Source organism: Oncorhynchus gorbuscha, linkage group LG03 (genome assembly GCF_021184085.1).
Source record: "Oncorhynchus gorbuscha isolate QuinsamMale2020 ecotype Even-year linkage group LG03, OgorEven_v1.0, whole genome shotgun sequence".
NCBI classification, from domain to species: domain Eukaryota; kingdom Metazoa; phylum Chordata; class Actinopteri; order Salmoniformes; family Salmonidae; genus Oncorhynchus; species Oncorhynchus gorbuscha.
The window spans coordinates 95,102,721-95,116,346 of NC_060175.1; the positions used below are offsets into that span (position 1 = coordinate 95,102,721).

The following is a 13,626-nucleotide window of genomic DNA, read 5'->3' on the forward strand; positions in this document are numbered from 1 at the left end:
CCTTCCTGCAACCTAAAAATTAACGTTCCCAGAACAGGCAAAATGTTAACTTCCGTTCAGTTTTACCAGTCAAGAAATGTATAGCTTTGTTCCCAGACAAATGGGAAACCGAAAAGGTACACTCCGACAACTTCCAAGGAACCAAATGTGCCAGCTGGGTGGTTCCTTGAGTTTTGTCATAAACAAGGAATACCAATGATATGTATGTTATAACACTGTCGTGACACAACTGGTAAGTGATGCCCGCTGACGCCCTGTACATTATCTGGAAGTGGTGTGGACGATGTGTATATTATATCAAATGTTCAAAGTGGACAAATGGAGATTATACTGCCTTCATTGCCTCAGATTTAATCTTTCCCTGGGTATTTTTAACCAGTAATTTATACTATTTTAATAGATCACATGAAAGTGGTTTCACACGGCCACTCTGTAATGACCAGAACCTGTATTAACTCCAGAAAGAAGTGACATGGTGTGCTTCCCAAATAGCACCCTATTCCCTACATAGTGTACTAATTTTGACCACAGCCGTATGGGCTGTAGTGCACTATAGTGCACTATAAAGGGAATAGGGTGTTATTTGGTGTCCAGACATGGACATGGTAGAGCTGCTGAAGTGTATTATAATTAGCCTTTAGGGTATTGTAGCTAAGGAAGATCTGACTCTTGGCTGTAGTCTGTGCTTCTCTCCATATAATGGATTTCATATGTGAGCTCAAATCGCTGGGTTTTCTGTAGAGATTGATATAACCTGTGATTTAACCTGTATTTCATACTTCGAGACAACCAACAAAAGAGTTAATGATTATGTAATATAAATCTCTCAAAATAGACGTCTTTTGATCTTTCTAGCCATAGTAATTACATACATACCAAACATTAGCAACACCTTCCGAATATTGAGTTTCACCTCAAGCTTTTGTCCTCAGAACAGCCTCAATTCGTCTCTACAAGGTATCGAAAGCGTTTCACAGGGATGCTGGCCCATGTTGACTCCAATGCTTCTCACAGTTGTGTCAAGTTGGCTGGATGTCCTTTGGGTGGATGACCATTCTTGATATACACAGGAAACTGTTGAGTGTGAAAAACTCAAAAGCGTTGCAGTTCTTGACACAAACCTGTGAACAAAGGCACGTTTCACCCTCTGAATGGTACACATACAAAATCAATGTCTCAGTTGTCTCAAAGTTTAAAAATCCTCCTTAACCTGTTTCAGCGCCTCTTCAACCTCAGGAGGCTGAAGAAATTTTGCGTGTCACCTAAAACCCTCACAAACTTCTACAGATGCACAATCGAGAGCATCCTGTCAGGCTGTATCACTGCCTGGTACGGCAACTGCACTGCCCTCAACCACAAGGCTCTCCAGAGGGTAGTGCGGGGGCAAAATACCTGCCCTACAGCACCCGATGACAAAGGAAGGCCAAAAACAAATCATCAAGGACAACAACCACCCTAGCCACTGCCTGTCTATCTCTCTCTCTATCTCTCTCTCTATATCCCCCCCCTCCCACCTGCGTTGCCTTGCCATGTGCTGCAGAAAGAGAGAGAGTTTAAGAGCTACTTTTCTATTGTCTTCCCTCTAAGAGGTCAGTATATCACAACCAATGAATCCTGTCAGTTTTATTACCAGTGAACCAAGGCACCATAGATAAAAAGAGGACTTTATATACCCTCACATCTCCCTGCCGGTCTCACAGAATAGCCGTGCTTGATCAGTTTATTACCCTAGCCCCACCTCCCGAATAGCTACTGACTTGCTCCCGAGTGGCGCAGCAGTCTAATGCACTGCATCTCAGAGCAAGAGGCATCACTGCAGTCCCTGGTTCAAATCCAGGCTGCATCACATCTGTTCTGATCGTGAGTCCCATCTGGTACAATTGGCTGGGGTAGGCTCTCATTGTAAATAAGAATTTGCTCTTAACTGACTTGCTTAGTTAAATAAAAGTTAATTTTTAAAAAATTCCCTCTGCCCCTTCTTTTTTCAGATTCTCATTTCATCTATCCTTGTCTGTCTCTGTCTCCTCCCTCCCTCCCAGGCCCGTTTACCAGAAGCCCTGTAATGAAAGGGCCAGGGCTAGCCAGAGACAAGAGAGACAGCCCCAGGCTCTATGCTGGCCCCCAGGGGCCTTCTTTCTCCTCACAGCCCCAGGATCAGCTCAGTGTGGCGGCCACACATGGAGGAGCTCATTCCCCCTCCCCTGGCCATCTCTATCTCCCTGTTGATCTCTCTTTTTCTTCTCTCTCTCTCTCTCTCTCTCTCTCTCTCTCTCTCTCTCTCTCTCTCTCTCTCTCTCTCTGTCCCTCTCTCTCTTTCTCTCTCTTTCTCTCTCTCTCTCTCTGTCCCTCTCTCTTTCTCTCTCTCTCTTTCTCTCTCTCTCTCTCAATTCAATTCAATTCAATTCAAAGAGGATTTATTGGCATGGGAAACGTGTTTACATTGCCAAAGCAAGCGAAATAAACAATGAACAAAAGTGAAGAGACACAAAACAACATCAACAGAAAACTAGTCAAAAACAAGACATTTCAAGTGTTATATTATGAGCTATGTACACTATTTTAGTAATGTGCAAATAGTTGTAGTACAAATAAACAGAGAAATATTGGTGGTATTAAATGTTGTTATTGGTGGTATTAAATGTTGTTATTGGTGGTATTAAATGTTGCTATTGGTGGTATTAAATGTTGTTATTGGTGGTATTAAATGTTGTTATTGGTGGTATTAAATGTTGTTATTGGTGGTATTAAATGTTGTTATTGGTGGTATTAAATGTTGTTATTGGTGGTATTAAATGTTGTTATTGGTGGTATTAAATGTTGTTATTGGTGGTATTAAATGTTGTTATTGGTGGTATTAAATGTTGTTATTGGTGGTATTAAATGTTGTTATTGGTGGTATTAAATGTAGTTTGTGCTCCACTGGTTGTCCTTTTCTCATGGCAACGGGCCACAAATCTTGCTGCAGTGTTTGCACACTGTGGTATTTCGCCTAACAGATATGGGAGTTTAGCAATGTTTGATTTGTTTTCAAATTCTTTGTGGGTCTCTGCGATCTGTGGGAAATATGTATCTCTAATGTGGTCAAACATTTGGCAGGAGGTTAGGAAGTGCAGCTCAGTTTCACTTCATTTTGTGGGCAGTGTGCACATAGCCTGTCTTCTCTTGAGAGCCAGGTCTGCCTACGGCAAGGCAAAGCAATGCTTACTGAGTCTCTACATAGTCAAGAATATTCTTAATTTTGGGTCAGTCACAGTGGTCAGGTGTTCTGCCACTGTGTCCTCTCTGCTTAGGGCCAAATAGTATTCTCGTTTGCTCTGGTTGTTGTTTGATTCTTTCTAGTGTGTCAAATAATTATATTTTAGCTTTCTCATAATTTGGTTGGGTCTAATTGTGTTGCTGTCCTGGGGCTCTGTGGAGTCTGTTTGTGTTCGTGTTTGTCTTTGTGAACAGAGCCCCAGAACCACCTAGGTGAGGGGACTTTTCTCTAGGTTTGTCTCTCTGTAGGTGAGGGTTTTGTGGTGGAATGTGTGGGCATCGCTTCCTTTTAGGTGGTTGTAGAATTGAACAGCTCTTTTCTGGATGTTGATAACTATCTGGTATAGTCCTAATTCTGCTCTGAATGCCTAGTTTGGGATTTTGTGAATTCTTGATTGGTGAGTGGACTCCAGACCTCATAACAATAGAGAGCAAAGGGTTTTTATAACTTATTGAAGTATTTTTACACAGATCCTATTTGAGAAATGAGTTTTATGTTCCTTTTGATGTCTTAGAAGGCCCTACTTGCCTTGTCTCTTAGATCTGGAACAAACTACAAAAATCTCTGAAACTGGAAACACTTATCTCCCTCACTAGCTTTAAGCACCAGCTGTCAGAGCAGCTCACACATTACTGCACCCGTACATAGCCCACCTATAATTTAGCCCAAACAACTGCCTCTTTCCCTACTGTATTTATTTATTTATTTTTCTCCTTTGCACCCCATTATTTTTATTTCTACTTTACACATTCTTCCACTGCAAATCTACCATTCCAGTGTTTTACTTGCTATATTGTATTTACTTTGCCAAAAATAGCAGACTTACATTAATAAACCTTCAACATATTGGAGTGATATTGCTACAATAAAAGCCCCTGCTCCCAACAATTATACTTTATATAATACATAATGTTAAATACCTTATAAAATAATATAGTAGTGTTGGATACTCCTTCTTTGTGTTTTAGGGGAAATCAAAAGTGGCCAAGTGCCAACGTTTCTAACTGCAGCCTTCCTCCGACTATGCCTGAGGGGAAAAGCACCCTGCCCAAAATAATGAGGGGGGTGACATATGCTGTCTGTCAATGGGAAGTCACAGCAACACCAGATGCTAATGTGATATTGGCTTGTCACTACAAGATGTCTAGCAGAATGACAAGCTAACCTTTAGAGATGACAATCAATTATTGTTATTGTTGTTGCTTATACACTATATATATATATATATATATATATATATATATATATATATATATATATATATATATATACTGCCAGCCAACTTGACACAACTGTGGGGAGCATTAAAGTCAACATGGACCAGCATCCCCTTGGAACGCTTTTGGCACATGGTAGAGTCCATGCCCTGAAGAATTGATCCTGTTCTGAGGCCAAAAGGGGGGGGGGGGTTCTTTAGGTGTTCTTATTCTTCATTTTTATAACTGTAAGGGCACCATAGCCATAGCTCCATAGAACCCCCTCCACACACACACACACACAGACACAGACACACTCACACACACACACACACACACACCTGCTTAATCAATCTACCTTAGAGTGGACACTAGACAGCCACACAGGGATTAACTGAACCTCACCCTGGCTGGCTGGCTGGCTGTAGACTCCGTGACCTGAATCTCATTTAGAAACAACTACCATATGGACACTGAGTCACTGACCAGAGCATGTAAAATAACTGAGGCATTGATAGATTTACAAATTCCTTAGCAACTGTCTGGAAACAGAAGCCCTGTTTATACCTGGCGCCAAAATGCATCCTTGGTCCTGATCTTTTCCACATTCTGATTGTGCCCACATTTTCAGATTTGCATCTAAACATGGTATTAAAATGTTTCTCTTATCTGTTCACTGTGCCCACACTGTGACCAGATTTCCAGGTCCCTCCCTGTATGAAAATTATTTGACACACATTGTTTAAAAATAATATTCCTTTTTAAAATGTTAAGTCACATATTGATGTCATAGTTAAATGGTGGCACTTTGTCAAGGATTTTACAAGGCGGGAAAATGATGATTAAACGGTTTCACTGTCCAGATCCGTCTACACTTGTAAGATATCCAGACACGATGTGTGCCTGACTACCTCCGGAGTTGGTCGGGAGGGTTTGATCAGAATCAGATCAGAATCTGTTTTTTGATCGTCAACACTTGTCTACAAATGTGGGCCAAATCAGAATGAAGACACAATCAGGACAAAGACATATGTTAGCACCAGGAATAAATGATGAGTAATGAGTTGTAATTCTAATGCAGCACCAAGGGAGAAGCAGTTGACCTGGGTCTCTCTGTGAGGTTAAATCATTTACTTGAGTGAAACTCTAATTAATGGACAATCAATGGACAAGAAGGAGAGGAGGTAGAGGGGAGTATGAGAGGAGAAGGGAGGTAGAGGGGAGTATGAGTGGAGAAGGGAGGTAGAAGGGAGTATGAGTGGAGGAGAAGGGAGGTAGAGGGGAGTATGAGCGGAGAAGGGAGGTAGAGGGGAGTATGAGTGGAGAAGGGAGGTAGAGGGGAATATGAGTGGAGGAGAAGGGGGTAGAGGGGAGTATGAGTGGAGGAGAAGGGGGTAGAGGGGAGTACGAGTGGAGAAGGGAGGTAGAGGGGAGTATGAGTGGAGAAGGGGGTAGAGGGGAGTATGAGTGGAGCAGGGGGGAGGGGAGAGGGGGAGAAGGGAGGAGGGGGGTGGAGGAGAAGGGGGTAGGGGGAGTATGAGTGGAGAAGGAGGGTTGAGTAGAGGGGAGTATGAGTGGAGGAGAAGGGGGGTAGGGGGAGTAGAAGGGGAGTATGAGTGGAGAAGGGGGTAGAGGGGAGTATGAGTGGAGGAGAAGGGGGGTAGAGGGGAGTATGAGTGGAGAGAAGGGGGATAGAGGGGAGTATGAGTGGAGGAGAAGGGGGTAGAGGGGAGTATGAGTGGAGAAGGGAGGTAGGTAGAGGGGAGGGAGAGTGGAGAAGGGGGTAGAGGGGAGTATGAGTGGAGGAGAGGGGAGGGGGAGAAGGGAGGTAGAGGGGAGTATGAGTGGAGGAGAAGGGGGTAGAGGGGAGGGGGTAGAGGGGAGTATGAGTGGAGAGAAGGGGGTAGAGGGGAGTATGAGTGGAGAAGGGGGATAGAGGGGAGTATGAGTGGAGGAGAAGGGGGTAGAGGGGAGTATGAGTGGAGAAGGGAGGTGAGTGGTGGAGGAGAAGGGGGTAGAGGGGAGTATGAGTGGAGAAGGGGTAGGGGGAGTAGTGTGGAGGGGAGGTATGAGTGAGGAGAAGGGGGTAGAGGGGAGTATGAGTGAAGAAGGGAGGTAGAGGGGAGTATGAGTGGAGAAGGGGGTAGAGGGGAGTATGAGTGGAGAAGGGGGTGGAGGAGAGGAGAAGGGGGTAGAGGGGAGTATGAGTGGAGGAGAAGGGGGGTAGAGGGAAGTGGGGCATTTGGGAGTAGAGGGTGGTAGAGGAATGAGAGGGAGGTAGAGGGGGAAGTGGGGATATGGGGGGAGAGTTATTTCAGGGGATCTAATCTAAGAGTTATGAATGATTTAATGGAATGATGAGATGACTGGAATGACAATATAGGATGACACAAAGCAGAAGCCAGGTAGGTATCTTAAATATCATGTATTAGCTCTTTCTGAGTTTGCTAAACACAAATACAGGATTTGGACACATTTAAAGAGTAATAAGATTTAGATCACCTTATTAATCAATTGTACACAAGGTCCAACTGAAGTTTGACATCCACTTTATCTCAGCGCCTTAAAAAGACACACAGAGGACTGAATGGTAACTTGTCAGTGTGGTGACTGATGAATTCAGATGAAAACATAGTTGTGTTAAAGTCCTCAAATTAAAGTGATTTATCCTAACCCTCTTCTTTTCCTCTTCCCCCCAATCAGCCCCTCTGTCTTTAATTAGTACCAGGGGAAAGAGAGAATGAGGGACCAATGGATGATTGGCCTGTCAGTTTCTCTTTCATTATTTATCTACAGTATCTATCTGAGGTGACAAGCTGTGTCCCAAATGGCACCCTATTCCCTTTATAGTGCACTACTTTAGGGCTCATAGAGTTCTGGTCAAAAGTAGTGCACTATGTAGGGAATAAGGTGCCATTTGGGATACAACCCTGGTGTATAATACCTACTAATTAGACGGCAGCATACTGCCACTCGTCATTTGGCTATGACTGGTGGAAATGCAAATATTAGTAGCTGTGATTTTAAAGTGTGAAGCATCACTTCTCCCTAATGATGGAAAATATTTTCTTCAATCTATATTTTGCTACCGTGTTGCTGCTGCCCACAGATGCAGAGGAATGTGATGTGAATTAAAAGGGACAAATGTTGTATAGCGAAGGTGAAAGTGAGAATCAGAGGCAGTGGTGTAGTGGTGTCTGGAGAAGTGGTTATACTCTAAATGTTGTATAGCGAAGGTGAAAGTGAGAATCAGAGGCAGTGGTGTAGTGGTGTCTGGAGAAGTGGTTATACTCTAAATGTTGTATAGCGAAGGTGAAAGTGAGAATCAGAGGCAGTGGTGTAGTGGTGTCTGGAGAAGTGGTTATACTCTAAATGTTGTATAGCGAAGGTGAAAGTGAGAATCAGAGGCAGTGGTGTAGTGGTGTCTGGAGAAGTGGTTATACTCTAAATGTTGTATAGCGAAGGTGAAAGTGAGAATCAGAGGCAGTGGTGTAGTGGTGTCTGGAGAAGTGGTTATACTCTAAATGTTGTATAGCGAAGGTGAAAGTGAGAATCAGAGGCAGTGGTGTAGTGGTGTCTGGAGAAGTGGGTATACTCTAAATGTTTTTTGGCCTGAAGGAAAGGCTCCCTGTGTGAAACATTTTGTGAGAAACAGTGGCATACACTGTTGAACTAGAATGATAAACCCTGTATTGGTCTTTCACAGTCAAGCCAAGCCAAGCTGAACTGTGCAAGTGGGCTAACAGTAGGCCTACTGAAACAGATAAATTAGTCACACTTTTTTGTAGAAAAACAACAAAACTGAATTTTCGAAGTCCACAACAATATAGTTAAACCTTTATTTAACTAGGCAAGACAGTTAAGAACAAAATCTTATTTACAATGACAGCCAACCAGGGAACAGTGGGTAAACTGCCTTGTTCAGGGGCAGAACGGCAGATTTTTACCTTGTTAGCTTGGGGATTCAATCCAGCAACCTTTCGGTTACTGGCCCAACGCTCTAACCACTAAGCTACCTGCCACCCCAAAGAGTAGTTTCCTGACCGGGAATCGAACACGAGCCGTGGCGTTGAGCGTGCCGTATCCTAACCACTAGCTTTTGAGGTCTGGGAAAAACCTTTGAAATGTTGTGCAGGCACCTAGCACTCTTGTTTGGTTAGCAGTGTTTATGTAGCACATGAGATTAATGGATTAATGTAAATAATCATGATATGATTCTGCCAGTTAAGCATAGACTACTTGGTAGCTAATTAACATGTAATTAAAGTTCTGGGGAAGACCTTTCCATCTACCAGAATATGGTTAGGTCTATCATTAGCATTGCTATATTTTTCCTGATCCTTACTTGTTTGAAACATGGATGCTTTACTTCATATTACGAGGCAAGTCTTACCTTGCTTCAAAGTAGCCTATAGCCAAAATCCCACCATTGAAATGTGAAGGCAATTTTTTTTTAAGACTTACATGCGTTCTCCAAGTTCTAAAGTTTTTCTTTCACTGTCGAGCAGCCAGAGGTATTATTGTAGCAACGATAGTCATTAGGTCTCCCCTCTATTTATTTTATTTTTTTCACCTTTATTTAACCAGGTAGGCCAGTTGAGAACAAGTTCTCATTTACAACTGCGACCTGGCCAAGATAAAGCAACGGGTGGGTGCTGCTATGATGACCAGTGAGCTGAGATAAGGCGGGGCTTTACATAGCAAGCAAATACTTATAGATGACCTGGAGCCAGTGGGTTTGGCGACGAATATGAAGTGAGGGCCAGCCAACGTGAGCATACAGGTCGCAGTGGTGGGTAGTATTTGGTGCTTTGCTGACAAAACAGATGGCACTGTGATAGACTGCATCCAATTTGCTGAGTAGAGTGTTGGAGGCTATTTTGTAAATGACATCGCCGAAGTCAAGGATCGGTAGGATAGTCAGTTTTACAACGATATATTTGGCAGCATGAGTGAAGGATGCTTTGTTGTAAAATAGGAAGCCGATTCTAGATTTAATTTTGAATTGGAGATGCTTTATGTGAGTCTGGAAGGAGAGGTTACAGTCTAACCAGACACCTCGGTATTTGTAGTTGTCCACATATTCTAAGTCAGAACTGTCCAGAGTAGTGATGCTGGACGGACGGGCAGGTGCGGGCAGCGATCAGTTGAAGAGCATGCATTTAGTTTTACTTGCATTTAAGAGCAGTTGGAGGCCACGGAAGGAGAGTTGTATGGCATTGAAGCTCATCTAGAGGTTAGTTAACACAGTGTCCAAAGAAGGGCCAGTATACAGAATGGTGTCGTCTGCATAGAGTTGGATCAGAGAATCACCAGCAGAATCACCAACATCTCTAACGGATATTTCCATCTCTGTACATGAAGCCGCTTGTATGTGCAGTAGAACAGTATTTTCCCGCAAATTGTATTTTGGAACATTTATGTGCATATTGCTGCACGGAAAATGTGAAGAAACAATAGTTGATTAGCCTCATTAGTTAATACGCCGTATACCTCCACTACATAACTTTGATATGCTTTGTGGGGAGTATATGCAATGCCCACTGAAAAATAAGCGGGTGCATGGCGTATACCTGCGTACAGGGTTGGGGAGTAATCGATTACATGTAATCAGTTAAATGTAATCAGATTTTTGTTTTGTTTTACGTTAACTGTAATCAGTTATGTTGCCAGCAAAATCTTGTAATCAAATTACAAATTATTTTGAAAAACTAGATTACTTACTACTTAAAAATGTAGAAAAAATATATATCATGACACCTTTCTGCTTTCTCAATTAAAAAAAGTTTAAGTTTGTTCCACCTGAGCGAGTCACAAGACAGAGACCACTATGATAACACACCAAATGCATTTGATGGATATTTTTGTCTTCTTCTAATGCCTCTTAAGGGAGAAAGTAATCAGATTACATTACTGAGTTTGGGTATCCAAACATTACGTTACTGATTACAATTTTGGACAGGTAACTAGTAACTGTAACGGATTGCATTTAGAAAGTAACTTACCCAACTCTGGCTGTGTGTACCCTCCACTACACCACTGCTCAGAGGTGAGGGTCAATGAAAGTGTTGTTTGAACAAACACACAGACACACACACACACGAACAAACACATACACATATACATACACACACTCTCTCTCCTACCTGTCCGTTCTTCTTCAGGTCAGCCCACATGCTGGTCCCATCTCCGCCCCTCATCAGAACATGGTAGGTGAAGAAGTAGATACCAGGTAGAGGACAGGTGAACTTCCCAGTACTTGGCTCATAGTAGTTCCCTACATTGGTTACCACATCATCAAACTTCAACACCTCGCTGCCCTCGTGCTGTTTCCTTAGCCCTGCATAAAAGGCGATTTTGGGGCTGTAGGAGGGGAAGTAACCATTAGGTCCAGGGCCAAGAGGCCCCTGTGGCCCTGGCTTGCCTGATTCCCCAGGGGGTCCTCGGGCGCCTGGAGGACCAGGGATCCCAGGGACCCCGCGGTACCCTGTTTTCTTCCGCCCAGGGTATTCCGGTTGAGGGGACATGGCTGTCAGCTCCTGGCCTGGTTGGGCAGTACTATATGTGTCGCAGACCATTCTGCAGCTCCCCAGCATCTCATAATGGGTCCCCTCACCGCCACTTCCTTGGCTAGCTCCTCCCCCTTTCATGGTGTGAACCAATAGGGGGATAGCTATCAGGAGGAGTAGAACCATGGCCACGCCCATGGCGGCTCCGATGGCACGCTTCCGACGGCTGAACCGAGAAGCGGCCAGGGTCAGAAAGTCCTCCTCCCCCTTAGACGGAATAGTGCCGGGTGCCAGGGTGGACTATAGATAGACAGAATAGGAAAGACTGGAAGGAAGGTATGGAGAGGTTTGGTTGCTGTATGTCTGTGGTGCTCTCAGACTAGGTCAACAGGTGTCAGCAGCCAAGAGAGAAGGGTCCGTTGAGACAACATGAGTAGAATGTGGGAGAGAAAAGGAAGATGGGCAGAAGGAGAGGAACAACAGGAGAGAGGGGGATGATGAAGGGAAATGGATGGGGAGGGAGCAGGATTTCACTCTTTAAAACCAGCAGTCAGTGTTCAGACAACTCTATGTTGAGGTTTAAAACCTGCAGTCAGTGTTCAGACAACTCTATGTTGTGTTTAAAACCTGCAGTCAGTGTTCAGACAACTCTATGTTGAGGTTTAAAACCTGCAGTCAGTGTTCAGACAACTCTATGTTGAGGTTTAAAACCTGCAGTCAGTGTTCAGACAACTCTATGTTGAGGTTTAAAACCTGCAGTCAGTGTTCAGACAACTCTATGTTGTAGTTGACATAGTTCATTTCATTTAAACTCTTTCACCTTTTGTCCTGCTCTTGTCTTCCAGAGTTCTTCTTGTCTTCACTTTGATCAAATTCCTCCTATTTTCTGCGCATCAAACATCAACCAAACCCAGGCCAAGAGAACGTACAATAGTGAACTTATGTTATCAGAATTTACCAAGAGATCGCTGATTCGACTTCAACTGCCAATTCAGCTAATTATGTACAGTAGACGGTATAATTTTTTTGTCAGTCTCTTCAACAAACCACTTGTGCTTTTCTAAGGGCTCTCCTTATGAATGACAGAAACTCAGCTAACAGAGGTGTCTCTCCGCTGAATACAGCATGACTGAGAGAACAAATAACAGAAGGAAGAGAAGGGAAAAGAAATTTGATATGTTCAGAGTTGCCTTCCTGTCAGAATCATTTTAGTCCTGTGTGTTTCTAGGGTGGTAGCAGTATTACAGGGTGTCCAGAGCTAGATGGAGGGTGCTGGGGCAGGAAACCAATCAAATCTTTATTTTGTGGTCTAAGGTGTATTCCTCTCTTCATGGAGAGTCTGTGGAAAGATGAAGAATTAAACAAATACATTCATATACTGGATTTCTTGATTGCGCTTTTTTCTATTGTCCTGCCCCATGAATATAATTAAAAACGAAACTGTTTTAAGTGAGAAGCAGGGATTGGTCTGAAGCCAAAAAAGAAAGGAAATTCACATGAGCACCACAATGTCTAATCATGCTCTACTTAGTTACAGATCAAATGCTCATTGAGGCTTGAAACTGACAACTCTAATTTAAAACAACTGGTAATTTCTACAAGGAGGACATGGTTTATTTTTATGTCCTCTTTTCAGATGTTATAAGAAACATGCGATTATTTAAAATGTTTATCAGGTCTTACTGGGTAAAAATCCAATAATCTGACAAATGTGGTTTTATATTCATCCCTAGGAATCCCTGAATATTTAATTTAGTACAATTTTCTATTGGAATTGAATTAATTTCCATTTGTCAAGTAATAGTATTTATTAAATACTTATGTATCTAATTATTATTAGCTTATAGGTAGCCTACAGTATTTATATTCGTTTTATCATCACTGTTAAAACATTTCTCTCTCCAAAATAAATCTGGGAAATCACAAAAACGAAAAGCATGCATTGCACAGTCATTTTACTCACTCTGTCTTCCTATTATAGTGGAATTAAAGTCAAGTAGATTTCTCCATCAGGCGTCTGAGACTCGACTATATCCAGGTACGAATCTTCCAACAGACACTACGAGGAACTTCGCGTGCCAAATGAATAGCCGAGAGACGCGCGCACTTTTTAAGCAGGAGATGCCCGGGAAGCGAGGAGACAGAATAAGTAATCACTTTTTCTCACCACCACCTGTACAGTAATATCCCCTTTCAACGGTTTCCACTAGTCAGATTCCACAGCCACAACGTCAGATTCCACAGCCACAAAGTCAAACGTGGTCTTTATTTAAGGTTAGAGTTAGGCATACGTTTAGCAGTGAAGTTTAGGGTTATATATTAAGAAGATCAATTGTAGAAAAGGGCGGGGTTTATGACTTTGTGGCTATAGAAGCTAGTGATAACCTGTTTCGACTGAGGTCAGTCCAGCTAAGGAACTATAAAGTCCAACATGGATTTCAAGAAATTAGGGAAATAACCAACCTGAACTTGCTAGAAATGTAGCCTAACATTTAGTTTGTTTTGCCCTTGTTAGCTTGTTGTAGTCCAAGTATCTGTTGAGCAGCCTCGGGTTTGTAAAAACCAAATTACTTTAAGGAACTGATTTTTCCGTCTTCAAAAATCTCCCACTCCCTCTGCATGTAGCCTACAACACCTGTAAAATCTCTCACCCCCCCCCCCCTCT

General features: G+C 42.9%; 1 protein-coding gene across 1 annotated transcript in view; it reads right to left on the reverse strand.

Moving 5' to 3' along the window:
- The window catches only part of LOC124023152 (complement C1q-like protein 4), a 19,998-nt gene extending 6,953 nt beyond the window's left edge, over nucleotides 1–13,045 (reverse strand). The window contains exons 1-2 of the mRNA XM_046337691.1: nucleotides 12,925–13,045; nucleotides 10,599–12,300 (exon numbers count right to left, since the gene is read on the reverse strand). Coding sequence (XP_046193647.1) covers nucleotides 10,599–11,159 — 561 coding nt within the window. The 5' untranslated portion in view covers nucleotides 11,160–12,300; nucleotides 12,925–13,045. The remainder of the gene's footprint in view (nucleotides 1–10,598; nucleotides 12,301–12,924) is intronic.
- Between the last annotated feature and the right edge of the window lie 581 nt (nucleotides 13,046–13,626).